The sequence below is a fragment of the Melospiza georgiana genome, chromosome 20 (genome assembly GCF_028018845.1).
Source record: "Melospiza georgiana isolate bMelGeo1 chromosome 20, bMelGeo1.pri, whole genome shotgun sequence".
Taxonomy (NCBI): Eukaryota; Metazoa; Chordata; class Aves; order Passeriformes; family Passerellidae; genus Melospiza; species Melospiza georgiana.
The window spans coordinates 2,944,679-2,972,191 of NC_080449.1; the positions used below are offsets into that span (position 1 = coordinate 2,944,679).

The window sequence follows — 27,513 nt, forward strand, 5'->3', positions numbered from 1 at the left end:
TGGTAGGAGCAGAGCAGGGCTTGGAAGGAGGGTTTGCCCTGCCAATTGATTTTTTCCAAATCATGCTCTTCAAAAGGAGGCAGAGGGTTCCAAAGATAACAACCTACATTAACATCACATTTAAACCCATCTTCCTAATTAATAATTTAATTTAGTACCTTTATTAATTACATAGATGAAGGGATCAAGTGCAACCTCAGCAGGCTGGCAGGTGACACCAAGCTGAGGGTGAAGAGACAAATTTGAGGGATGTGATGCCATCCAGAGGGACTTGGAAAAGCTCAAGGAAGCTCCACAACCTCATGGGAACCTCATGAGGTTTGACCAGGCCCTGTGCTGGAACTGCACCTGGGTCTGGGCAACTCTGGGATGAATCCAGGCTGGGGATAACCAGATGGAGCAGCCCTGGGAGAAGGATTCCACAAATCTTGCGGGTGTTTTGAAGAAATGAAGATGTGGAGGATACTTTGGGCCGAAATCGGAACAAAAAAATTGCTATGACACCCTCAGAGGTGCCGAAGTAACCCCCAGTGCTGGAATGGCTGGAAGTTCTGGCAGTAACGGCGCTGGTGGGAGGCTCTTGGGGCGACCCCACAACAGCTCAGGGGTGTTGTGCCGCTGTCCCCGGGCAGGGCACAGCACGGAACGGGGCTCTCGCAGCGCATCGCGGCTCTCGGGGCGGCACCGGCAGCTCGGGAATGCCGCGCTGTCCTGGGCCGCGCTGTCCTGGGCAGGGCCGGGAGCTGCACCCCGTGATCCCGGTGGGCGTCCCCAGCTCCGGACCCCCCGATCCCTGCCCGATTTCGCCGCACGGCTCCCCCCGCAGGGCCCGCCGGGGCAGCGCGGGGTGGCCGGCCCGGGCAGAGCCGGCGCAGCCACGCGGCGGGGCCGCCGCCGCCATGTGCTACAGGCACGCCAGCCGGGGCTCCTCGGCCCTGGGGGTGTCCCCGTTCCCTCCCTGGGGTCCCGGGGGTGTCCCCGGCCCTGCTCCCGTTCCCGCTGTCCCCGTTCGGCCCCGTGGGGGGGGGTGCGGTCCCTTTAAGCGCGGCCGGCACGGAGCTTCCCGCGAACGTGACGTCACCGCCCGCGCCTCCCGCGTCCGCGCCGCCCGCGCCCGCGCGCGGGGCCCCGTCCCACGTGACCCGGGCCGCGGCGCGCCGCGCGCACATTGGCCGCGGCGGCGGCGTTCGCGGGAGTGACGCGAGGGCGGCGCGGGCTCCCATTGGTCCGCCGGGCGCGGGTGGGCGGTGGCGCGGGCCGCCATTGGCCGAGGGGCGGCGGGGGGGCGGTGGCGCGGCGGCCCCGCCCCCCGGGTGTGCGCGAGGCGGCGGCGCGTGGCAGCGGCGCGGGGCGAGCGGCGGCCCCGGCCCGGCCCCGCCATGACCGACTTCAAACTGGGCATCGTCCGGCTGGGCCGCGTGGCCGGCAAGGTGAGCGCGGGCACGGCGGGACCGGGCCGGGGGGCGGCGGGGCCGGGCCGGGCTGTGCATTGCCGGGGCCACGCTGGGGCCGTGGCGGGGCCGTGCGGAGCCGCGGCCGCACCGTGCACTCCCGGGCCTTGCCCAGCCGCGCTGACGGCGCTCGCTGTCTCGGTGTGTTGCAGACCAAGTACACGCTGATCGACGAGCAGGACATCCCGCTGGTGGAGAGCTACTCGTTCGAGGTGAGCCCGCCGCTGCCCGCCTTCCTTCCCGGTGCTGGCCCGGTTCCGTGAGTCCCTCCCCGCCCGCGGCTGCCCCGGCCCCGCCGGAGCTCCGGCTCCGGCCGAGCCGCCCTGGAGGAGCCGTGCCTGCAACTCCCCCGATCGGCGGAAAAAAAATCACTTTGAACTTATTGGAGTCCCAGCGTGGGGGATTCCAGGCAGGAAAAGTTCTGGGGTTTCATTTTTTTCCCCAATTAGACGAACGTTATTTTAAAACATCTATTTACTAATCTATTTTCTAGTTTGTTTTTTTTCAATGTTATCTGTGTGCTTTTGGAGAACTGATAATTGGCAATGGTTTGGCAAACATTAAAAATGTTCACTCTGCACTTAGTCTGGGATGAGGAAAACTGTTATTAATGTAACTGATTATGGGACAAGAAAAAAGTGTTTCCTCTTCACATCCACTGCTAAATGGGTTCTACCAAGGCTTTGAAAGTGAAAGATAATCTTCAACAAAATCTTCAACAAATAAGGGATTTTTTTGCAGGAGAGACCATCATCTGCTGAATTTCTGCAGTGCAGTGGATGCTTTGGGGCTGCTCTTGGGGATTTTAGGAGTTTTGTGGGTGCTGCTGCCAGGACTCTCCCTGTTTGCCCATTCCTCCCCTCTGGCAGCCACTGTGTGGTAACACACCCTGACTGTCCCAAATGCAGCACGTTTCTGCTGTGCCTTGTGAGCTTTGAACACCATTGTAGAGGGCAGGAAAAAAATGGAAATGCAGGAAAAATGACAGTGAAATGCAGGACAAATGGCAGGCCCTCACTCTCAGCGAGGTGGGTGATGGGGCAGAGTGAGGATCCTGCCATGAATCCCAGCCCCAGAGCTGCCTTCCTGCTGTTCTCCATCCGGGCAGCCCCAGCTCCCCCTGCCCTTTCCCTGGGCTCCACAGGCTCCATGCCACCCCACAGCCCCCAGTACCCCATTCTGGGGGGGGATGGAGGTGCCCTTTGGCTTCCAGCACCCAGAGGTGCCAACAGCCAGCCCAGGGAGCACAGCAGGGCTGGGGGTGTCCCCAGAGGGTGTCCCCAGAGTGCTGGGGATGTCCCCAGGCTGGGCTGGCTGGGTCTCCCTGAGCTTTGGCACAGCCCAGACCCCATCGAGCTCCAGGGCCCTGCAGGGACGAGTGTGAAATGAGGGGTGCAGGCCCCAGATGAGGGGTGCAGGCCCCAGATGAGGGGTGCAGGCCCCAGATGAGGGGTGCAGGCCCCAAATGAGGGATGCGTGCCCCAGATGAGGGGTGCAGGCCCCACATGAGGGGTGCATGCCCCAGATGAGGGGTGCAGACCCCAGATGAGGGGTGCAGGCCCCAGATGAGGGGTGCAGACCCCAGATGAGGGGTGCAGGCCCCAGATGAGGGGTGCTGGGTGCCCCGTGTGCTGCTCTCACAGCCTTTCCCTCCCCTCTAGGCTCGCATGGAGGTGGATGCTGATGGGAATGGTGCTAAAATCTTCGCCTACGCCTTCGACAAGAACCGGGGCCGGGGCTCGGGGCGCCTCCTGCACGAGCTGCTCTGGTGGGTACTGCAGGCAGCACAAACCTGGGCTGCCCCGGCCTGGCAGGGGGGTCCCTGTGCCCAAATGCCCTCAGGAAAGGGGCAAACCCAGCATACCCTGGTTTGGGGTGCAGGATATGCTTACATGGCACAGCCCGTGGAACGTTCCAGGCCAGGGTCATGGACACCCTGTTCACACCTGGGGATGCTGCCCCAGGACCTGCCCCGTTGACAGGGGAAGACAAACATTTGAAGGTTTGTGAGGTTTTTTTTTGTCTGCTGAGAATTGGCAGAGCGCTGGAGAGAGGGAATTCTGATAACTTCAAACTTTGAGGTGTTTTTATGGCTTTCTGCAGAACTGCCTGAGGTGATGCTGCTGATGGTTCTTTTCCATGCTCTACAAATCCTTGAAATCCTTCATAGTTTCGTTAAGTTTCAGGATCAATTTCCTCATTTGAGAGCAGCTCACCCTCTGAGCTCATCTGTTGCTCCTTCTCGATGTTTGTGGGTTTGTACAAAAGCTGGGATCTGCTGAAAAAATCTTATTTTAAAAGCTTTTTTGGAAAAATTAAGCATATTTTCTATTCAGTTCTACATCCTTGGAAGTCACAGTGCCCAGGATGCCCTTCATCATTCCAGGTTACCTTTTATCCCCTAGAACCAGGCTTTGCATAGGAGGAAGGAGACAGGAGGAATATCAGATTAATATTTCCAGCCTGCTTTTTAAATATGGATTTTAACCTGCATCTGTTAATATTTAATCTTATTGCACATAGAACTTTGTTGAAATTATGAAATTGGCTGCAATATGTGGAGCAAATCACTGACAGCTGCTGCTAACTGTGAACCTCAGACAGTCATAATTATTATCTGTAAGGAGCATTAAACAGCACCTGAAAATTATTCAGGTCAGTTCTTGAGGGCTGTGCAAATGATGCCATCCCAGCTATTTGTTTATGACACAGCCCAGCCATTGCCTCTCCTGCCTTGTTTCACTCAAATTAGGAAGTCATTTGAGCATATTCAGTTAGGAAATTCAAATTGTGTCACTCGAGCATGGGGCTGTGGTTAAAAATAAGAGATTGTGTGTAATGGGGATTTTGGAGAGGCGCAGAGGGGGGTGGCAGCTGCCAGGCAAGCAGAGCTGCACTTCTGAATTTGCAGTCAGGTTTTTGAAATAGAAGGTATAAAATATCTGTGCTGTTCTGTGAATTCAGCCTGGTCCTGAAGGTGGTGGTGGTGGTGCTGATGCTCAGCTGCAGCTCAAACACTGCAGGTCAGAGGCTGAGTCTCTGCAGGGCTGTGAAGTCTCTGCCCCTCCTAAACAGCAATTTTGGGCTGCTGTGAGCACAGAGCAGGGCTGGGAGCAGTGTCAGGTCCTTCCCTTGTGAGCAGGGGCAGTGCTGGGGGTTTGGAGCCAGGAGAGCTGGCACTGATTGCATTTACCAGTGCCTGCCTGACTCCTTGGGTGAGTGAAAGCCAAAGGTCATGGATTGCTGCAGGTGTAGGTGTGGAATTCAGTTATTCTCTGCATATGAACCCCCAAAAACATCAAAAACCCAACCCAGCTGTGTGCCTCTGGATTATAGAGACAGTGAGTAGCATGTGGTGGATGTAATGAAAAGAGATTTTTTGAATTTTTTTTTCTTTCCTAGTTCAGCAGGTATCTTTGCTCATATCATGGGGCCCTTGGGATGGAAATCCTGGCTCTGCTGGAGCTGCAGCAGTGACAGGAACCTTCTCCCAGAGCCCTGTGCAGAGGCACTGTGGGATCCAAAGGCATCCAAGAGCTGGAAATTCCCCTCATATGAGCTGCAGAAATTCTTACAGGGAGAACTTGCTGCTGGTTCTCAGCCTCTCATGTGCTTGCTGTGATTTCCACATGGAGTCCTGGCTCCCCCAGGCAGGGTTTGGGGTCTCTGCAGAAGCTCCCTGTGAGCAATCCCAGCTCTGTTCTGGTGTGGAGATGTTCCCTGGGGAGCAGCAGCAGCAGCAGAAGGGGATTAGTCATAAGTAGCACCAACTGCATGTTCAAAGAGACATCCAGGACCTGGTTTCTGGGGGTTTTTAAGGTTTTTTTTTTAAGAGCACTTGCCATCTTGCTGCCTATAACAGGCTCAGTTCTGGTTCCTGGTGCTTGGAATTGCTGTGTCTGCACTTGTGTTCCAGCCCTGGGCTCTGAGCTGCTGAAATACCCAAAGAACAGAACCCAGATGATCCCTGGGAGAAGGGTTTGCCTGGCATCTTGCAGGAGCTCAGGAGTGCAGGGGGAGGCAGGAGCTCCAGCCCTGCAGTTCTGGCTGCATCCTGAGGCTGTTCCCAAGGCAGGGTCTGTCTCTCTGTCTGTCTGTCCTTGCTGCTCCTTTGGCTGGGCTGGGATGCTCACAGAGGCCTGGGGAGGGGAATGCTCCTGTGTTCAGAGCTTGGAGAGAAGGATCCACCCTGAGTTTGGCATTACCAGATGTGGCACCTCCATGCAGTGGAGTTTAAAACAGGCTGCTCACCAGCCAGGCCCAGCTTCCAGCTTTGCTTGGGCTTTTGTCACTTGAGGCCACAGAAAAGCTGGCAGTGATGTAGATAAATGTGGTTTTACACAAGGAGGTAAAGACTGGCTCAGTGTGGGAGGGGATTTGGTCAGAATTTGCTTTTTGGGGTGCTGGGTGCACATCTGTGCTGTGCAGGAGCAGGGGTGGCTGTGTGCCACTGCTGTGCCACCCCAGTGCCAGGGACAATCTCATAATCCCCTCTCCTTCCCCAGCTCCAGCAGTTCTAAACTCATCTAATAAAATCAAAAATATTTCTGAACTTGGTGTTGGAATCCCCTTCCCTTTCCCCCCTGCACAGTCTGTTCTTGCTCTGAACCTCTGTCTCCTCCCAGATTCCTGTCCCTATCTGTCCCATCTCTGCAGCTGGCACTTGGTCCCAGGCTCATTCTAAGAACCTTAACTCCTTCCCTGTCCCAGTGTCTGTCTGATGCTCTCCTCCAGCACTTCTGCACTTCTTGGGACTCCTGATTCCCTTTGCCAGACCTTCTGCTGGCCCTCAGCAACTCAGAAGTGCATTTACAGCTGTTGCTGTAATGGCTCCCAGTGCCAGAGGGCAGGGAGGGATGGGATGTTGGGAATCAGGAATTGTTCCCTGGCAGGGTGGGGAACCCCTGGCAGTGTCCAGGGCCAGCCTGGATGGGGCTTGGAGCACCCTGCAATAGTGGAAGGTGTCCCTGAGTTTTAAATTCCCTTCCAACCCAAATCAAGCTGGAGTTCCTCCTTTAGGGCACTTCAGCTGACTCTCTGCCATAGTTTGTTTGCTTTAATGTGTGTGGTTTGGTTTCTTTTCCCCCAAAAGAAGGATTTTATTGGTTTTACCTTCAAAGGGAAGAACTTCTCCCTGTTCCATGGAGGGCCAGCAGATTCCCTGGCAGGGGGCTCCAGGCTCTGTTCCCTTGCAGGGAATTCTCCCAGGAATTACCTGGTGGGAGCTGCAGCACAGTCTGTGTGAGGTGCTGCTTGCAGCCTCTCCAGGGGGATTTTCCTCATTAAATTGTACCAAGTTTTGGGGCATATGTGAAGTGCAAGAGTTTTTCTTACCCCCAGGGTACATAACTTAGACCTGTCTAGGTGGATTTAGACCAAGAATACAAAATCTTGCATTTTTCATTGTAAGTCATGTTAAAATGAGCTTCCCGTTCTGCTGAGCTTTATAAAGGTTAAAAAAAAAGCATGATATTTTTAAACTCAGGCAAATCTCTCTTCAAAATTAAAATAATTATTTGAGCTGACATGTTCAGTGAAGGCTGAGCAGGGCTCAGTGTCCAGGCTGGGCTTGGATGAAGCTGCTGGGAGGTGTCCATGAGGAGGTGCTGGGTTCCCCTCAGTGAGTGCTCTCAGCTCTGCTTGTCCTTGTTCTCCTCATGGCACAACAGTCACAGGGACACAGCCCTCTGTCCAAGCCTTGCATTTCAGCTGGCATGGGGATTCCTGCAAGAAGTGATTCCAAAACTTGCCCAGGCTTGAGGGTATTTGACAGTGAACTCCATGAAACAGAGAGAGGAGAGGTGAAAAGGAGAGGGAAAGGCAAATGGAAACTCCTAGAAGGCAGTAGGGAACATTTCTCCCTGCAGCCATCCTGGCTTAGCCCTGCTTTGGGTTTTGGGCAAGTTTCAGGTGTCTCTTGGTCAATTGTGGGGTAATTTCAGACTTTCAGTGTGTGACACACAATTACAGTCTGAAAAGATTTGCATGCTTGGTGAAACCTCTGTCCTGCTGCTGTTCAGAGATGTTTCTTCATAAATAATAAGCACACCAGTGCCAGACTTGCACAAATGTGTCTGATAGAATTTCCTATGGGAATAATAAGCCAGTATTGGCACCTTCCAATAATTCCATGGATCTTCAGCAGTAACTGGAGGAGTAGACTCTGGAACTAAACAATATACTTAAAATCACTCTATATTTGATTCAACTAATTTATAATTGAAACCACCTGCTGGAAAAGGGCACTTTCTCCTGGGAGCAGCCCCTGGAGCCTGTTTGCAGCCCAGTGCCAGCAGCTCCCAGCTCACTCTGCCTCTGGAATTGCTGTGATCCTTTGTTGTTTTTCGCTGCTCCTGTGCAGCACTGACCCTGAGGTTGGTTTTGTGTCCTGCAGGGAGAGGCACAGGGGAGGGATTGCTCCTGGCTTCCAGGTGGTGCACCTGAACTCGGTGACCGTGGACAACCGCCTGGACAACCTGCGCCTCGTGCCCTGGGGCTGGAAGCCCAAGGCTGAGGACATCTCCAGCAAACAAAGGTATGGAGCACCTGCAGGGGAACCAATGGCAGGTGTTCTCTCCATTCTTCGGTGTTTTTTGCCTTGGCAGAGCTTTTTTGATGAAGCTTTGGGTGCTTTACACATCACTCAGCTGGGGCTCGGCCTGTGCTCGTGTCCTGCTGTGCAGGGACCATCCCACCCATCTCACCCTCAGGGCTGTGCCAGCTGCAGCAGGAACCTCTGTGCCCTCCCAGCGGGGCAGAGGCTCAGGGAAATTGCACATCTCACTGCCTTCTGTCCCTCAGAAACCCCAATGGGAGCTGGGAGCTGCAGGGTGGATGCTCCTGGTGGGATCTGCAGGGTGGATGCTCCTGGTGGGATCTGTAGGATGCTCCTGGTGGGAGCTGCAGGGTGGATGCTCCTGGTGGGAGCTGCAGGGTGGATGCTCCTGGTGATATCTGTAGGGTGGATGCTCCTGGTGGGATCTGTAGGATGCTCCTGGTGGGAGCTGCAGGGTGGATGCTCCTGGTGGGAGCTGCAGGGTGGATGCTCCTGGTGGGAGCTGTAGGATGGATGCTCCTGGTGGGAGCTGTAGGATGCTCCTGGTGGGATCTGTAGGATACTCCTGGTGGGAGCTGCAGGAGGGATGCTCTTGGTGTGATCTGTAGGATGGATGCTCCTGGTGGGAGCTGCAGGGTGGATGCTCCTGGTGGGAGCTGCAGGGTGGATGCTCCTGGTGGGAGCTGCAGGGTGGGTGCTCCTGGTGGGATCTGCAGGGTGGATGCTCCTGGTGGGAGCTGCAGGGTGGATGCTCCTGGTGGGAGCTGCAGGGTGGATGCTCCTTGTGGGATCTGTAGGATGCTCCTGGTGGGATCTGCAGGGTGGATGCTCCTGGTGGGATCTGTGGGATGCTCCTGGTGGGATCTGTGGGATGCTCCTGGTGGGATCTGCAGGGTGGATGCTCCTGGTGGGATCTGTAGGATGCTCCTGGTGGGATCTGCAGGGTGGATGCTCCTGGTGAGATCTGTAGGATGGATGCTCCTGGTGGGATCTGTGGGATGCTCCTGGTGGGATCTGTAGGATGGATGCTCCTGGTGGGATCTGTGAGCTGGGGTTGGATTCCCTCAGGGTGGATTCTGGGCTCAGCTTCCAGCACCTCTCAGCAGCAGCTTGGGGAGCTCCCCTCAGGCTGGGTTTCACTCAGCACATCACACTCTGTGCCAGGATGGATCTGGGTAATCAATGACTGTCCAGACCCACAGACTTCACATCACTCTAATCCTGGAACACCTGCATTAGAGGTGGCACCTTTAACATTGGGGTGTTTAGAGCTGATTAAACTGATTTTGAGAAGCTGTAGTGAATTACAAATGCTCTACATGGTTTTGGGGGTTCAAGAACAAGAAACAGATTTCATGCCAAAAATTAATTTTGACTTGGTGTGAATAGTTTTGCACAGAATTAACTTTGCTCTATGTAAATGTTTCTTGATTGATACCTTTAAACTTCTGGGGTTTGCACTTAGGCTAAAATAGCCTTAAAAACACCCAATATATGGGCAGGATGTGCAGTCTGAGGCTAAATTCAATGTTAACCTTATTTAGTAATAAATTTGTAATCAGTGTCTCTGTATGATTATTATGAATTGATGTACCAAACTTGTACTTGTTTTTTTTCCAGGGAACAAAGTCTGTACTGGCTGGCAATCCAACAACTTCCTACAGACCCCATAGAGGAGCAGTTTCCTGTCCTGAATGTAACCAGATATTACAATGCTAATGGGGATGTTGTGGAGGAGGAGGAGAACTCCTGCACTTACTATGAATGTCACTACCCTCCCTGCACAATGATTGAAAAACAGGTGGGTTCAGAGAGCTGGCAGTGAGCATGGAATCCTTGGCATAGTGGTGTGTCTGGGGATTTATTTGTTATTTAAAATGTAGAGCTTTACATGAGCCATTCAGTGGTTAAAGCAATGATTTTCTTGCACTCAGGTTTTCTTTGGCCTGAACCTCCAGAGCCTGTGATAATTTTCAGTTTTCTCACGGGAGGGAATGTGGCTTTGAGCTGGAGCAGTGGGAGTTAGGGGCTGCTGGAGGAGGGGGATTTCTGCAGAGTGCACAGAAAGCCAGGTGGGAGCTTTCCTGCAGGGAGCAGAGCTGGGATGAGTGAGCAGCTGTGTGAGGCAGCAGGCAGCATTCTAGGAGGGCTTGCATGGCCATGGAATCAAAAAATAACCTGGTTGCCATTTCCTGAGGTGAAGGTGAATTGCAATTCATCCAGGGGAGAGCTGGGAGGGAAAGTTCTGCTGGGGGAAGATAAAGCAACATCAGGAGAGAGAGAATGAGCTGTGCAAGGGCTGTGCCTCTGCCACACAGATGCCTTATCTAGAAACAAGGGCTTTTCTTGTGATAGCAGATGCTGACTAGGCTAAACCCATTGTGTTCCACTTTCTGCTGTGGGCAAGGGAACATTTGCAAAAATGATCTTAAATTCCCTGGATTTGAAACAGAGGCAGCTCTGCCTTTTATTTGGGTCTGTGCCCAAAAGCTCCTGGATAACATTAATTTGGCAATGGCTGAGCTTGTGCAGCCCTCCTGCTAATTTCCGAATTTCAGGTGTTTGTTTGTAGTTGAAAACAGAACTTGAGTTGACAAAACAGGAGCATTGTGACAAAAAATGTGTAATGCTCCAATATTTTGTCTATAAATTAGGCTCATTTTAAACAAGCAAAGAGGATTGCTTCAAACCCTTCTGGTTCTCTGAAACTCATGATGGAGTGTTTGTGTTTTATAGAATCCCAGACTGGTTTGGGTTGGGACTTCACAATTCATCTCATTCCATGGCAGGGACACCTCCCACTGTCCCAGGAGCTCCCAGCCCTGTCCAGCCTGGCCTTGGGCACTGCCAGGGATCCAGGGGCAGCCACAGCTGTGCCAGGGCCTGCCAGGAAGGATTTCCTCCCAATATCCCTCTCACCCTGCTCTGTGAGGCTGTTCAGCCTTGTCCTGTCAGCTGTTTGTGACAGGCATGGACAGAGGCACAGATTGCTCCTGGCTCTCAGGGCTGCACCTGAACTCAGTGACCATGGGCAGCTGCCTGATGGTGCAGCTCCTTGGGAATGCTGCTAGTTCCTCTTGAGAAAGCTGCTGGGGTGTGTGATGGTGTTCACAGGGGTGCTTGGATGAGGGAGGAGATGAGGATCTGACTCCATGGTTCAGAAGGCTTGATTTATTATTTTATGATATATATTACATTAAAACTATACTAAAAGAATAGAAGAAAAGGTTTCATCAGAAGGCTGGCTAAGAATAGAATAAGAAAGAATGATAACAAAGGTTTGTGGCTCAGCTCTCTGTCTGATCCAGCTGACTGTGATTGGCCATTAATTAGAAACAACCCCATGAGACCAATCACAGATGCACCTGTTGCATTCCACAGCAGCAGATAACCATTGTTTGCATTTTGTTCCTGAGGCCTTTCAGCTTCTCAGGAGGAAAAACCCTTAGGAAAGGATTTTCCATAAAAGATGTCTGTGACAGCATCCCTGGGGGGATGCTGAGGCTCCCCTGGCACTGAGCAGGGAGGATTTTCCATAGAAGATGTCTGTGACATGGGGGGATGCTGAGGTTCCCCTGGAATGAACAGGGAGGATTTTCCATAGAAGATGTCTGTCACAGGGGTGTCCCTGGGGGATGCTGAGGCTCTCTGGCACTGAACAGGGAGGATTTTCCACAGAAGATGTCTGTCACAGGGGTGTCCCTGGGGCATGCTGAGGCTGCCCTGGCACTGAGCAGGGAGGATTTTCCACAGAAGATGTCTGTCACAGGGGTGTCCCTGGGGGATGCTGAGGCTCCCCTGGCACTGAGCAGCCCCTCTAACCCCAGCTCTTGTTCGCAGCTGCGCGAGTTCAACATCTGTGGGCGCTGCCAGGTGGCGCGGTACTGCGGCTCGCAGTGCCAGCAGAAGGACTGGCCTGCCCACAAGAAGCACTGTCGGGAGAAGAAGAGAACCTTCCAGCAGGAGCTCGGCCCCGAGCGGTGACCGGGTGCAGAGGCCTCTCAGCAGCAGGATTCCTTCCCAAAGGCATTGGACTCTTGCTTTTGCACAGTATGACAGACTGCTTGTCAAAGCCAGAGGCACTGAAGAAAAAACCCTGTGATGCTTGAGCAGAATGGCTGACTGGACTAAGCCAGCTCTGACTGGTGCTGTGGAAAGGGATTGGGTCTGCCCTTCCAGTATTATATTCTCAAGCAAAAAGACTACTGTGGAGCTCCAGGCAGGAAGCTTCTCATTATTTATATGTTAATACGTTTGTAAACTCATGTACAGTTTTTGTTAGGAATTCTTGATAGCACTCATTAACTGTAATGTTCAGATGAGAACATGTTGTTGGCCTAAAAGTTAAAAAAAAAAAAAAAAAGGAAAAAAAAAAGAAAAAAAGTCATGTAGCAAAAGCTTTTCCTCCCATGTGGCAGAAGTGTCTGTGGCAGTGCCAAGGCCGGCGGGGCAGGCTCTGGCATCAGCACTTACTCTGGAGAACTCTGCATGGAAGCTCTATTTCAAAAAAAAATACAAACAAAAAAAAAGAGCAAACAAAGTAAAGGTTGGAATGAATCCATGTCTGCTCTCTGGCTTTTTCCCCTTCCCTTCCAGCTGCCTTGGGAGCTCAGCCCCCCTGGCTGCTGGCAGTCCCTGCAGGCAGGAGCAGGGCCCAGGAGCTGCGTGGGGCAGAGGAACCCTCTGGGATCTGGGGCTGCTGGAGATGGGCCTTGGAGCAGCCAGGATTCCCAGGGAGCTGGGTCAGCTCTCTGTTCCACAGCCTGGCACAGAGGGCAGTGCCAGGGGAGCTCAGGGAGCAGCTGTGTGTGGATGTGGTCGCCCTCGTGGCTTCCCCGTAGCATAGGAAACACTCCAGTCGTGTGCAGAGATGTTTAAATATCTAATATTGGGTGATTTGAATTATTTATTCACTTTTTCTAAGAGTTGTCATCAGTCCAAGAATCAGTTTTTGATTTTTTTTAATGTAGTAATGAGTAACAGTAGTATGGGAGGAGGATTTCCCTTGCAGAGCACATGCCTATTTTTCTTTTCATGAATAACTATTTTCTATTCCATTTTTGCCTTAGAAGTGTAAGGAACATCAGCTGAGTTTCCTGAAGAGCTAAATGGATAATTTAGTGCCAGGTGTTAGTCTTGCTTCACAGTAGAAGAATGTGAGCTGCTGAGTGCTTAATGCAGAGCCTTTCTTGGAGTGCTTAGTGAAAATTTTTTTGTAAAAGCCATTTAGAATTTTGATTTTTTCAATCAGGATTCACTTTGCCACTTCATGTTGCAATGTTGGTCTTGCTTGTATTCAATTTGTTAGAAAATTGATCTGCTGTGGACTTCCAATATTATATTCTGTTTCTAATATCTGCACAGGAAGTTCTGAATTATTAACATTTGGGTGGGTTTTCATCCTTTGGCTTTAAGCATTGTGGGAAATAGCAAAAAACTTCTGAAACTTCCTGCTGGAAGTTCACTTGAAGGCACTTGGTTGAGTTGCACTCTTAAACCACATTTGTACTGTAACTTTTCTGTTCAGGCAGCCCAAAATGCCCTTTAGTATGACAAAACCAAGCAGGACTCAGTCAAATTTTCCTATAATGAGTAATCTTTTTTATTTAAAGGAAACATTAATTCTTTCCTTGAAGTGAAATGCAGTTTTTGATTAATATAAAATGGAACATAAGTGATATTTTGTTTATTGAGGTAATCCACTGAATAGGGCAGAAGTATTGGGTGCCTGTTTAAAAGCTGCTATCTGCCCTGCCAGTTTTCCATTTTATTAACAGAAATCATGTTTACCAAAACAAAGTGCAGGCTTAGAGCCCTTAAACACTTGAACAGCACCAAGCAGGGAGAAGTTGGTGCAGATGTTTCAATGCTGCTGCTGTGAGCACAAGGACAGGCTGCACCCAAGGGTGGTGGGGCAATGGGGAAATTCCTCTGAGGGAATCAGGGATGGGTGGGATAAAGCCAGGATGGAGGTGCTTGGGGAATTCCTGATCCCAGGGGATGTGGGAGGGTGGGCTACAGCAGGAGGGGAGATGCCCACAGGGTTAAAGGGACCAACCCAAGTGGAAAGAAACTGCCCAGACATCGTGCAGAGGCTCAGGGAGATGAGAGGGCGATAACAACACCTGGGTGTGTGATCTGTGCCCCCAGACTGTCCCTGTGCCCCAGGAGAGAAGTGGCCATGGGGATTCTGAATCTTGGGGGCTGCAGTGAACACATCCCTGCCTGCTGGATCAGTGATCAGTGATTCTGGCAGCTCTTGGCATGCACAGATCTTCCCTCTCAGTGAGGAGGGCCAGAAGGGAGCTTGAAGGTGGCAGCTCCCCAAGGCAGCCCAGAGCATGGAGCTCTTGTAAGGGCCCTCCTGACCCACAGAGAACCCTGCTGGCCAGGGATAGCTCTATATTTAAAACCCCAGGATTGGAGTCATTTATCTGGGAGCAGACCTGGACAGTTCTGATCAAGACCTGATTTTCCAAGGGCTTCCCCCTGATGGAGATGATCTTCATCCAGGTTGTTTCCTGCAGGGAAATGTAGTAAATCCAGCTCAGGGCAGGAGGCTGCAGCGTTCCTGGCTGTAACAGAGGGCTGCACATCCCCTGTAAACACTGAAATGTTGGTACAGGCACCTTCCAGTGCTCCTCCCTATCCAAGTAGGATGGTATCACCAATCCCTACATGCAGAAAACACAACTGGAAATCCTGGCTGGGCTAAGGAACACCAAATATGAAATACGGTGGATTGCAGGGCTTGGTGTTCTGATACTGGGACCTTGAAGACACCATCTGGTTATGGTCTTAGTTTTCCTTTGTGACTTAATTTTAAATGAAACTCGTGGTAAAAGGAGCAGCTGAAAGGCTGAAAATGCTTATGGAGGCATGGAAATGGTGCAAGACACCACATGGGCCAGGAGCAAAGCTTCACCACCCAGCAAAAGAGCACTGAGAGCAAAAGGAGGCTGGTGTGATTAAACAGCAGCATGTGGGATGTATTTCTTCTTCAGAGTAAGAAGAAATCCTTGGTAAACTGAACTTGTGTCCAAATGTAAGAGATGGAAAGAATAACATTTGGCAAGTGAAATGTAGAACAAGCAAAGAAGCAAACCAACCCAGCAAAATAATGCAAAGAAAAATGAATATGAGGAATGTTCAAGTCATAAAACTTGCATGAGTGGTTTTGAAAAAATCAGGAGCAGGGGGACTGCTGGAGTCAGCAGAGAGGGATGCACAGCAAAGGGAAGGGCTGACCTGAGGATGAAAGCTTTAGCAGAAGAAAATCCAGTGACTTGTTTGCATGTGTGTTCCCTGTGAAAGAGCTGGTGGAGTTCACACAGGAATACTCCATATGGAGAGCTCCACGGGGAATCTGCTCAGAGCAGGAGTGCTGTCAGGAGAGGTGGAAGTTCAGCTGAAATGAGCAGCAACAAGCGGCCAGGAGCAGACGGTGCCACCTACGGCTCCGAGGGAGCTCAGGGACCAACAAGCCGAGCTCCCAGCTGGGATGGCGACCTCTCCCTCGGTACAATGGCACAGCAAATGGCACAGCAGCTTCTGGAAGGAATTTCAAACTACAGACACCGGCACTTGGTGAATTCATGGATGCTGTGATGCAGCACCAATGGCTGAATACCGAGGAGGAGTCACTGTGGGTTCTGTACAGGGAAATCAGCTTCAAAACTTTACTGGGATTGCTTCAATTCCAGGCATCAAACAAGCAGGGATTTGGTTGGGGCAGTTTGAACTGCATTTAATGATGACTTTGCTCAAGGCACTTAAGGAAGAAAAGCTGCCGGTCAAAAAGGGAAATGTCACAAAGACAACTGTTTAAAAGACAGGAAAGAGTAGAAGGGAGGGTTTTTATGGTGGTGGGAAGTAAACAGCTGGATGTCCAGTATATTAAAAAAATAGCAAAAAGGTAATGTATAATGAAACTGACAAATCCACTGATGATATTATTCAGTGTAATGATAAGAAAGGCTGAGCGAACTGCAGAAGGATGCTGTGAGACAGTGGGAGATGAAATTCAGTGTCAATAAATGTAGGGTTGGTTATGGGAAAGCAGCAAACGGCCCGGCCTGGGCTGATTTCACTCAGGAACGAGACCTTTGGGTCTGCAGGGCTTCCGCCAGGGAGCAGCGGCAATGCAGGCTCCGGGAGAGCGCAGGGAGCGGCACCGCGATGGGAAGAACGGCTGCGGGCGCATCCCGAGCCGCGGGACCCGTGCTGAGCCGGCGACAGGACCGAGGGGAGAGGGAAAGGACCGAGGGGAGAGGGGAAGGACCGAGGGGACAGGGAAAGGCTCAGGGCAGCGCCCAGGAGCGCTCCGAGCCCCGGAACAGCGGCACCAGCCCGGGTGTGCTCGGGAAGAGTCGGGCTGATCCCGGATTTCCCTCGTGAGCGGCTGCCGGGTTCAGGGCAGGGATCCCTCCCGGGGGGCGCTGGAGCCGCAGCCCCTTCCCTCGGCAAGGACAGAGCTCGGGCAGGCGAGAAGAACGCCCGCACCCCAGCCGGAGCCCCGCGTGTGAGAACAGCCCGGCGGGGGAAGAGGCGGCTCCAGGGGCAGCTCCGCCCCGGGCCCGCCCTGACCGGGAAGCAGACGGGCCCGGCCCCGCCTCCCCGGAGCCTCCCGGGAGCCGCCCCGGCGGCGCAGCAGGGCCCGGCCGCGATGGCCGCGCCGTGCAGGACGCGCACGCTGCAGGTGGTGGACACGGAGTTCAGCGCGGACGCCGTGGAGTGGTGCCCGGTGGAGGGCTGGCACAGCATCCTGGCCTGCGGCACCTACCACCTGCGCCCGCCCGAGCAGGTGAGCCCGGCCCCGGCCCCGCTCCGGGGCGAGCCCGCGTCCCCATCCCCGCCCGGTGCCGTTCCAGGGCGAGCTCCCATCCCCGCCTCTGCCCGGTACCGCTCCGGGGAGAGCCCCGGCCCCATCCCCGTCTCTGCCCGGTACCACTCCGAGGCGAGCCCCGGCCCCATCCCCGCCTCTGCCCGGTACCGCTCCGGGGAGAGCCCCGGCCCCATCCCCGCCTCTGCCCGGTACCGCTCCGGGGAGAGCCCCGGCCCCATCCCCGTCTCTGCCCGGTACCGCTCCGGGGAGAGCCCCGGCTCCATCCCCGCCTCTGCCCGGTACCACTCCGAGGCGAGCCCCGGCCCCATCCCCGCCTCTGCCCGGTACCACTCCGAGGCGAGCCCCGGCCCCATCCCCGCCTCTGCCCGGTACCGCTCTGGGAAGAGCCCCGGCCCCATCGCTGACCGACACCGCAGCAGGGCGAGCCCAGGTCCCCGCCCGGCCCCGCTCCGGGCGAGCCGCATCCCCGTGCCCGGTTCTGCCCTTCCCCGCCGCGGGGCCGTGCCTTGTCCCAGCTGGGGCGGCTCGAGGGGGTCAGAGGGGCCTCTCCGGTGAGCGTGGCTGCCTCCCTTCATCCCTTCTCTCCTTTCATCCCCCGAGGCTGGGACTGCACAAGAGGCAGCCTCAGCCCTGCCTTCGCTCCGAGCAGGATCTCCAGGAAGGAGGCAGAAGCGCGGCTGAGCTTGCCCCGTTCTTTCCCGTGTTTTTGCCACAGAGCGATTCCCGGGGGAGCAGCGGGGCCTGTGACCGGACGGGGCGGCTCTACCTGTACCACTACAACGAGGAGCAGCCCTACATCCCTCTGACCGAGATCCAGCGCATCGACACGGCCGCCATCCTGGACATCAAATGGTAACTCTGGCCCGGCCAGGCTCGGTGCCACCGCAGCACGCTCTGCTCCTCCCGGGATCCTTTTTTGGCATGGCAGCAACAGCAATAGTTACTAATGGAACAGTTCCTGACTTCTCAGAAGGAAATACTTTCCAGTTTGTTCCAATGAGCAAAGACTGCCTTGTTTCTCTTTTATACTTTCTGCTTACTGGACTGGTCATGACTTTGTACCTCATTTATTTATATAATAACATATAGTAGATCTCCCTTGTACAGAATCCTCTCCTTGCAGGTGTGTGGGAACTTGAGGAGCCTTAGATTTTCTTAATGTAAGATTTTTTTTAGTTACATACCTTCTCCTTGTGCATGTTGGAATGAAAGTTATGGCTTTGCTCTATTCCTAAAATACAAGAAAGATGGACATTGGAGACTTGTTTAACTTGATCTTTTAGGTGCCACATTCCTGTTGCAGAACATCCCATGGCTGGCATTGCAAACTCCACAGGTGCTGTGGAATTTTTCCACCTGACTGGAAGTGAGGTGGGTGGATGCAGTGCCTGCTGCTGCTGAAGCTGTTTTAAGCCATGTTTGCTACATCTCTGCATTTACTGGTAGTGTGTATAGGCTTGCAGGAAAGCTGGTTTCCATGGCTTCCTCAGCATGCTTAGCTTTTGAAATACTTCTTTTGTCCTCTGATAATGTTTGTCATAAATTTTATGAACTTGTTCATGATACCAGAGAGCTGGGCTGGGCTCTACCCATCTGCAAATTGGGGAGGGGAGGCAGGAAGAGGGAACAAGCAAACCCTGGAAATAAGTATGGCCTGACTGGGAAACATCAGAAAGTGCAAAGCTGGTAAAAGCAGGGAGGATTTTTGGAGTGGGGTGAGAGAAGAGGGTGATCAGAGCCACTCTCACAGAGTGTAAGGGAATTCAGCAGTCAGGTCACCACTCCTGCTGCACTTCATTGCTTCCTGAGAAGCAGCAGAGTTTAAGGGGGGTTTGGTGGGAGATGAGCAGCAGAAGGGTGGGATCCTGTGTGTGCACGTTTGCCCCTCAGCCAGCACTGGATGATTGTACAGTGCTGTGGCACATTTCATTGCTTCTTTGCTGTGGGACCCTCATTTGCTCATCAGTCCATGGAAAACCTGCTCTGGGAAGCAGTGCACTTGTCATTATGTGCCTGCTGTCCTAATGCAGTGCTTTTGTTTCCAGTAGAAGAACAGCTGCATGTTGGAGCCACGCTTCAGGGTGGATCTGGGGGCACAGCGCCTGGCCCTGTCCTTGGACTGGTCCACTGGACGAGAGCAGTGGTGAGGATGGGAGAGGGAGGCTGGGGCTGCACCCAGGGTGTGGGGGACAGCTTCAGGAGAAGTTGAGGCCTTGGATGAAGCAGTCTTTAGTGGTTTTGACTTTCTTGATCCCAGCTGGCTCCCTGGCCCTGCTCTAGAAGTTGCTCTTTCCAGAGTAAGGGTAACAGGAACACAAACAGTGTGGCCACTGGAACAGGAGCAGAGACTAATCCAACAACAAATGGGAGGTTGTGCTTTGGGGAATGGCAGCAGGTGAGCCAGGGATGTGTCCTCTGCTGCCTTTGTTAAAAGGAAGGACCAGAATGGGATGCAAATGGAGCTGCTGGTACCAACTCTGCTGTAAGAACAGCTGAAATTTTAGTGTGGAGTTCTCCTTAAGAACTGCTAATAATAGCACATGTAGGAAGTTTAATCATGGGTTAGTGAGAAACAGGAGAGAATTGGTGTGGAAGTGGCTCCTTCTTCTCTCAACTGCTCATACATGAGAGTTCAGAAATGGCATTGCTGTGTGAAATAAGCTGAATTAGCTGTACCTTGAAGGGGGGGAGGGGTTCATGTATTCTATAGGTGCAGAGTGGTGCCTTGGGTGTGAGGCTGGAAACCGGGGGGATCAGGCAGTCATTGCTTAATGCTGTAGGGCAAATTTGCTAATTAAAGCCATTTCTGTGTGTGCTAATGTGTTAATGAGTAAGTAGAATTGCCAGTTAGACTTCCTTCTTACATTCCTCCTCTATTTTGTCTCTGTCCTTCATGATAAATGATTGTTGCCATGATGAAATGCCCCTTTAAACCTGTCATTGTTGTCACTTGAGAGAACAGTAACTTCTTCTAGAAGCCAAATGTCCATTGTTCACATCTCTGCAGGAAGGGGGTGGCCCTGTATCTCTTATGTGGCAATTTGGGAGATTCAGATTTTGGGAGTGTGGTTGAATAATTTGATACAGAACTGGAAAGAAGCCCCAGGCCACCAAAGCAGTGCCTGCAGTTGCAGGTAACCAAACAGAAAGGACCTAGCTCATGTCAGGGAATGGCAGAAAATCTGTGCTCTGGGAATTGCAAAACATTTGCCAGTGCTCCAAGGTCACTGTGTCTAGAAACTGTAACTGTACTGTGGCACAGGAAGAGAGCAGGAAAGGTCAGGATCAGCTTTGGCTTTCAGTGATAGCAAAGAAATAAAACATCTCTTTGTACTCCAGAAGAGGGAAGAGGCTCTGAAAGGGCATTGTCAGTCTGACTTGGAGGAAAAAAAAAAAAAAAAAAGAACCCTCTTCACATGGAATTTGTTTATTGATGTACTGTGAACCATGTCTGCATCTCTGAGAAAGATGAGAGCCAGTAGTGGTTCTTTCCCTGACCTGGGTGTGAGTGGTTGCTCCCTGTGAGAGCAGGGAGTGGCAGACACTAGGGCAGGTGATTTTAAGATGAAGCTGGAAAGAATTGTATGAATGTGTCATTGCTGGCACCATGCTGCCAGTCTCTGCCAGTGTTTATTTGAATTGAAATATTTGATTGTGGCAGTAATTCCCAATGTTTTTTGTGTACCCTGCTGTAGTGGATGTCCTTTAAGAGTGATCAGCAGTGATTCAGAGGGGAAGCTGAATCTTTTCTCCATAGATGAATCTGCTCCTTCTGTGCATGTCCTGAACCAGTGGGAAGCTCACAAATTTGAGGCCTGGATTGCTGCTTTTAATTACTGGGACATTGATATTGTGTATTCAGGTCTGTATGGGCTGGGAGTCCCCTTGGGGGCTGTTGGGGAGGGGCCCCTTGTTTGGGGATGTGTTCCTTTGGGTTTTACTTGCCAGGGTTGGGTGAGCTGCTTGCATCACCCCTTGGCAGAGCTGGGTCCTCTGATTAGGGGTGAAAGGCTTCTTTTCTTGATGGTGGAAAGGGGTTGGAAGCTGTACCCTGAAAACTGTATTTTGGGTGACTATTGGTGAAAAAGATTATATCCTCCTGCAGTATGCTAAGAGCCAGAGAGCTTTTTGAGTCCAGTCTTTATGACTTCTGTTATTTTTCTTACCAAAGAGGAGGCTACCACCATATTGCCACCACTTGTGTTTTCTGAGGTGATGAGCATTGGGAGTCTGATGTGATTTTTTTGTGTGTCTGTTAAATTCTGAGATATCCCAGGGCTGGAAAGCATCAGCTCTGTGTCACAGACTGCCCTGAGCAGGAAGGGACCCATCAGGATCATCAATCCAACCCAGCCCCCCCAGCAGCCCCACCCTGGGCACTCCTGGCAGCGCTGCCCAAAGGCTCCTGGAGCTCTGGCAGCCTCGGGGCCGTGCCCATTCCCTGGGCAGCCTGGGCAGTGCCAGCACCCTCTGAGGGCAGAGCCTTGCCCTGAGCTCAGCCTGAGCTGCCCTGGCCCAGCCCCAGCCATGCCCTGGCTCCTGTCCCTGGCCCAGAGCAGAGATGGGAGCTGCCCCTCGGGAGGAGCTGCAGCCCCCTGGCACTGCTTTGCCCTGTGCTCAGGGCTGGTGCTGAGGGTGACAGTGTTTTGTCCCTGGGCAGGAGGGGATGACAGCCTGCTCAAGGGCTGGGACACCAGGTGCAGTCCAGAGGCTCCAGTCTTCACCAGCAGGAGGTGAGTGAGACCTGTCCCTGCCCAGCCCTCCAGCAGTGGGTGGGAACACTCGCTGCTGCCCTGCCCCTGGCCAAGCCACTGAATTCGGGCATGTGCAGTGATAGTGGGTCCTGCTTCTGCCTCCCTTGGGAAAGGGAGGCATCTATTCGTTTCAACCTTAAGTTGTTCTGATGAAAGAAACTTTCTTCTCTTTGTCCTTTAACACATTAAACCAAGTGCTGACGTCCACATGTGAAGAAGGTGGTAGTTTCTTTCTAAAAAAGGATGATCCTGATGTACACTTTTATTTTGGCAATTTTTGTGTGTGTTAAATTTGGATATATTATAATGGAATGTGTATTAGAAAATTTTTTTTCTCCACTGTTTAGTTGTTTGAAGTGATCTCTTTTCTATCTTATTTTAAAAAAATGGTTAAAACAATATACACAGCTCTCCAGTGGAATTCTGTATGTAAACTTAAATTACACTGGGGACTATCGTTATGGAAATACTGATTTTGGGAGTAAAGATTCCTGGGAATGGAGTTGTTCTGCTGGAATTCTTAGGGCCTTTGAGCAGCAGTTTATGGGGTAAATATTACTAGAAAATACTTGTGCTGAGAGATGGTGTGAGTAGGAGTTTTGTCCCTGGGAGGGCTGATGGACTCTGTAGATGAAACTCTGCTTGGGCAGGTCACTGGACTGAAATTTAGAGCTTACCTCTCCTGAGACACCTTGATGAAATAATGTGGACTGAAAATCCTTTAAATTCAAGGAAGAAGCCCTTCTCAAAATGCTGTCTCTTCCCCCTGCAGACATTCCATGGGTGTGTGCAGCATTCAGTGCAGTCCCCACCGGGAGAATCTCCTGGCCACAGGCAGGTGAGTCCCTTCCAGCTCTCCCCTGGTGTGCCAGCCCTGGTTGTGCTGCTGCCTCTGCAGAAGTTCCATGTGGTGCAGAGCATGTGGCCTTTCCTGCCTCTGTTCTGTGCCCTGACCTGGCTGTGCTTTTCTGCCTGTTGGTGTTGTGTCCCCAGCTATGATGAGCACGTGCTGCTGTGGGACACCAGGAACATGAGGCAGCCTCTGGCTGACACCCACGTGGAAGGGGGGGTGTGGAGGCTGAAGTGGCACCCCACGTGTGACTTTGTGCTCCTGGCAGCCTGCATGCAGAGTGGCTTCAAGATCCTGGACTGCCGTGGGAGCCTGGGTGAGTGTCTGGGGACAGAGGTGCTGCTGTGCTCCTTTGCTGCCCCCAGGGTCATGGGGAGCTCCAGCTCCTGCTGGAATGTCTGAGATGGTGGTAACAGCCATAGGTTCTGTTCCAGTTTGAGGGAACTTCCAGCTTTTCCACATCTGGGCACTCTCTTGGCCTGCTTGGTTGTGCCAAGGCCCTGTCAATGTCTGTTTGTGTCTAAATGTCTTGTAACTTTTTTTTTCATGGAGGAAAGGCTTTGTGTTTGGTGTGAGGGCACAGCCACTCTGGGTTTGTGTGCATTGTGATGGTTCAGAGAGGTTCTGACTGTCAGGTGGTGCTTGCCTGTTAGCAGGAGTCAGTGACCTGCAGGGGAGTCAGTTATTGCCTCAGGAAGGAAGTGCTCTGCAGCCTGGTTAATCCAGAATAACATCAACAAGCCCTTCATGTGAATGATGAGGTACTTCATGGTGGAAAAGCTGTTTGCATTCACATCACAAATGCAGTCTGACAGAGGATGGTTGGGTTCCTGGGATCTCCAGACCTTGGACAGATCAACAGCTTAGGAAATGAGGATGGCATTTCTGTGTGGGGGAGGAAGGAACTCACTGTGAGGGTCAGATGCTGCAAGCTGACAGGAAGAACATCTGCAGTGTGTTAATAACCAGAACCTGGCAATCCCCCAGGTGTGTTCATGGCTCAGTGGAGGTTGTGGTGTGACCAGTCTGGTCTGTCTTGAGCTTTTGTAGGCACTTTGCATAGTGATGCTCTTTAATCTCATGCATGTTAAACCCTCTTCTCCTCTGCTACTGACCCAGGAGGAACCATTAAGAGATGGCTGAAAAATGTTCAGTACCTCATTCCTCCTGCTTCACTCGGTGGTGAAAAAGGGAATAACCAGAGAACTCTTCCCATGAGACACAGCCAGTGCTGGAGTGGCTGCTGAGCACTCTGCCACAACCCACAACTTGATTTCTAAGTAATTTCACTTATCTTTTTTCTTTTTTTTTCAAGCTGAAAACACAGAGGAGTGTATCATCCTGTCATCCTATGTCCTGCACAATTCCTTGGCCTATGGGGCTGACTGGTCAAGGCTGTGTCCAAGGGATTCCTTGCCTGCCAGCCAGGACCTTGCTGCTGCGTGCCAGCCTCAGGAGGAGCTCGTGGCAGCATCAGGGCAAGGAGATGAGAGGCTCAATTTGCAGGTCCAGAACCTGAAGATAATTTATGAGTCTCCCACAGCTACTTTTGATGTAATCCTGGATGAGGAGAGTGAAAGCCCTGCTGTGGCACCCACAGGGGCAGGGCCAAAGCTGGCTGGGGATGCTGGACTGCTCAGGGGCTCTGGTTTAAAGGGAGGTTTAGATTTGGCTGCCCAAGGGGCAGATCCTGGGCCAGCCAGTGGCTCTGACTCAGGAGCCAGGAGAGCCAATGGAATGGGGCTGGACAGAGGCTGTGAGCCAGCCAGGTCTCCAGACAGCCCCAAAGAAATGAGCATTGTGGCCACTTGTTCTTTCTATGACAACATCCTCCATGTCTGGAAGTGGGAGATGAGCCTGGTGACCCCTCCAGATGTGCCAAGTCCCAGATCTCCATCCAAAGGAACAGCTGGAAGTCTGCATTGACCAGTCCCAATGGAAGAGGGGGAAAACTGAACTGAGAGTGAGAGCTGAACTCAGTGCCCTGACTTCTGCTGGGCTTTCCCATCTTGCTGCTGAGCCTGGGAGTCCTTCAGGGCCAACACTGATGGGATTCCTGATGTTCAATTTGAGCACAGAGGGAAGGCTTTGCTCAGAGGCCTGTGGGCATGGCCAGACAGGTTTATTTAGTTTTTCCCTTCATGTCCCAGTTCCTCTCACAGGCTGCTGCTTTGTACCTCAGATCTGACCCTTCCAAGGCTGGTTTGCATTTCACAATGGATCTGTCAGGCCCCTTCCCCTCCTCCCTCACAAACCAGACTTGCTTGTGCTGCTGTGCAGACCCAGTAAGTGATCAGCAGGGTTCCTGAATGGCTCAGAAAAGCCCCTGAGCAGAGGCTGGGCTGTGTGATGGAGGAGAGCTCAGGCAGGCCAGATGCAGGGCAGTGTGCTCAGTGTGCTCACAAGCTGTGGTTCAGAAGGAAGTGCAGACTCTGTGTGATGGGAGGTGCTGGGGGATCCTCCTTGTCAGGGTCCTGGTGCTTCTCCACCATTTTCCATCACTCATCACCTGCCTGCAGATTCCTTCATCATTCCCTGAGCACACCCTGGCTCAGGTAAATCCTGTAGTGACCCCACCACGTTTTAGTGCCACTCACCCACCCCCATGGCCTCTCTGTATTCAGCTCATTCTTTCTGCTCTCCACAGAGCCACCTTTAGGTCCAAAGTCAAGCTCAGTTTTTAAAAGGTGAACAGCTTTAAGATCAAAACCTCCAAAAAGTATAAGTGGTGTTTCTTGACATCTTTTTAAATTTAAAGTAAGTACAGAAACCAAAATCTTAACAGCATTGCCCTAACTACCTCCAGGAATGGCTGCAGGATTTCTCATGGTTGCTCCATCAGCTCTCTTTTTTCACTGTGAAACATCAGCAAAACCCTTTCTGGAACATTTCTCTACTCCTAGAAACAAAAGACCAGCTTAAACTAGATCAGTAACCTTTAGCTTGCACGGTTTGTCTTTGAGGGTCCTAAAGAATGAGTTGTGTGGAGGGAAAGAAACACCAGCAACAGGTCTCTGTGTAACAGTGCTGCAGCAGATGAGAACATTGCTGCTTTGTAACCCCCTTCTCAAGGGTGAATGTGTATTTTAGCAAACATTCTGGAGCACTGCTACATGAAGATTCATATTAGTAATGAAAACAAGAGCTTTTGCTAAAGAAAAAAACAAACATGCTATTTTTGGATGTTTCTAAAATAAAGCCGATATAAGCAATTGATCTTGTTTTGGTTGAGTTTTAAAAATCAAGTTACTTGGCAGTCCTTGTGAGGAGCTCCTGCCCTGGCCTGGGCCACCTGGGGCTCCAGGGGTGGATATTCTTTGGGAGGCAGAGCGGACCAGCCAGTTTCCTGGGAAAGCCGAGGGTGTGTCCCTGTGTCTGTCTGAAAGGTTGTAATGGCTTTTATTGCCCTGGCAGAGCAGGAACAGCCCCAGGGCAGCGAGGCTGGAGGGTGACACCCACTGGGACCAGCCCGGTTTGGGCTTTGGGCCAGGCCTGGCTTTGCTCAGAGCAATGAGGATCCAGCTGCGAGCTCCTTCCATGGGCTGTGAGGGAAATGAGGGGGTGCAGAGCACGCTGGAAATGGCAGCGAAGGGCAGAGGATTTCCTGCTCTCCAGCCCTGCATCCCCCTCCAGGCACCTGCCAAGGCTCCCAAGGGAAGGGCTGAAAGGCCACGGAGGCAGTAACAGCCACGTGTGTGGGACTGGTTCTGATCAGCTCCGCAGGAGGGGAACAAAGCAGAGCTCAGTTAGAAAAGCTGTTAGAAAGCCTTCCCCATCCCCAGCCAGCCCACTGTGGCTCATCCTTGTGTCACTGGGGCTGCAGCACCCCCACTCCATCACAGCCCTGCCCAGCCCCAAAATGTGGGGTTTGAACCCCCCACACCACCCTAAGGACTCATCTGTCAGCCCTTATTACAGCCCTCACAGACCATCCACTCATCTTCCTTTCTCCCAGAGCGAACGTTTCAGTCTTAATTTAATTTGTAAAGTTTAATTCTTCAACTTTGCAGTACTTTTTATTTAGAAACGCCATGGATTCCTCATCCTCGGAACCCCAGGGAGGGCTCTGTTCACCAGGCACAGCTGTCTCGCAGAGCATCACCAGTCACACCGCAGATTTCAATCAGGTATCACAGAAGAACACGGCAGAAGGATTTGCTTTGCTGTTCAGCGAGGGATCCTGTCCCGCGTTGCCCGGCGCTATCTCCGCCCGCTCCCTACCGCACGTAGTTCTTGGGGAAGAGCTGGAAGAGCTTGCCCTCCTGCGTGGGCTCGAAGCCGTACTTCTCCAGGTTGTTGGGGTCGAACGTGCCGTCCTTCACGTCCTTCTCGATGCGCGGAGCCACCAGCTGGTCAAAGAGCTGCTTGGCCGTCATGGGCGGCTCGGAGCCCTCGGGGGCGCGGTACGACACGTAGGGCCGCAGCTTGAAGCCCGTCAGGTCGGGCACGACGAACTCGGGCACCATCTCCTTGACGAGGAGGAACTTCTTGTTGCGGGTGAGCACGCCCAGCTTCTTGGCACCGCGGCCCTTGTTGTGGCTCCGCGGGCCGCGCTTGCTGGTGAACGGCGACAGGCGGTCGGCACCGCGCACCAGCCCGCGGACCAGCTGGGTCAGCAGCCCCATGCCGGGTACCGAGGGCTCCGCGGGACTGGAACCGGGCCCTGAGGGCACCGAGGGCTCAGCGGGGCTGGAACCGGGCCCTGAGGGCACCGGGGGCTCAGTGAGCCGGGCCGGTCCCTGAGGGCAGCCGGCAGCTCAGAGAGACCGGAGTGGTCCCTGCGGAATTAGCGAGTCCCGGAGAGCACCCGGGCGGCCCAGCGGAGGCGGAGCCGGTCCCTGCGAGCACCGGGAGCTCCCCGAACGGAGCCGGGTCCGGGCTCCCCTCACGGCCCAGAGCGGCCCCGCGGCGCTCCCGCCTCCGCACACCCCAACACCGCCCGCTCCCATTGGCCGGGCCGCGCCAGCCAATCAGCAGTGCCGGTGCTGCCCGCGCGCCGAACGGCTCCAGGGCGGTTTTTCCCGCCAATCAGCAGCGAGCGGCCCGAGGGTGGGCGG

The 27,513-nt window shown here is 52.9% G+C and overlaps 3 protein-coding genes across 4 annotated transcripts; 2 read left to right on the forward strand and 1 right to left on the reverse strand.

Moving 5' to 3' along the window:
- Positions 1–1,347: 1,347 nt before the first annotated feature.
- ZMYND19 (zinc finger MYND-type containing 19) lies at positions 1,348–13,368 on the forward strand. The gene is made up of 6 exons (XM_058038127.1): positions 1,348–1,430; positions 1,604–1,663; positions 3,113–3,219; positions 7,846–7,986; positions 9,628–9,808; positions 11,848–13,368. The coding sequence occupies exons 1-6, from the start codon at positions 1,380–1,382 to the stop codon at positions 11,989–11,991; spliced, it is 684 nt and encodes a 227-aa protein (XP_057894110.1). The 5' UTR covers positions 1,348–1,379; the 3' UTR covers positions 11,992–13,368.
- A 3,282-nt stretch (positions 13,369–16,650) lies between these two features.
- DPH7 (diphthamide biosynthesis 7) lies at positions 16,651–24,843 on the forward strand. Of its 2 annotated transcripts, XM_058038310.1 has the most exons (9): positions 16,651–16,810; positions 17,568–17,704; positions 18,136–18,223; positions 18,901–18,995; positions 20,548–20,714; positions 21,513–21,585; positions 22,379–22,444; positions 22,600–22,772; positions 23,772–24,843. In XM_058038310.1, exons 1-9 carry the CDS (start codon positions 16,673–16,675, stop codon positions 24,380–24,382), a joined length of 1,548 nt encoding a protein of 515 aa, XP_057894293.1. In that variant the 5' UTR covers positions 16,651–16,672; the 3' UTR covers positions 24,383–24,843. The 2 variants fall into 2 exon arrangements, with proteins under 2 accessions (XP_057894293.1, XP_057894294.1); XM_058038311.1 differs by lacking the exons at positions 16,651–16,810; positions 17,568–17,704 and adding an exon at positions 17,727–18,012.
- Positions 24,844–25,185: 342 nt separating this feature from the next.
- On the reverse strand, positions 25,186–27,389 carry MRPL41 (mitochondrial ribosomal protein L41). Its single transcript, XM_058038312.1, has one exon. It carries the CDS (start codon positions 27,079–27,081, stop codon positions 26,674–26,676), a length of 408 nt encoding a protein of 135 aa, XP_057894295.1. The 5' UTR covers positions 27,082–27,389; the 3' UTR covers positions 25,186–26,673.
- Positions 27,390–27,513: the final 124 nt, after the last annotated feature.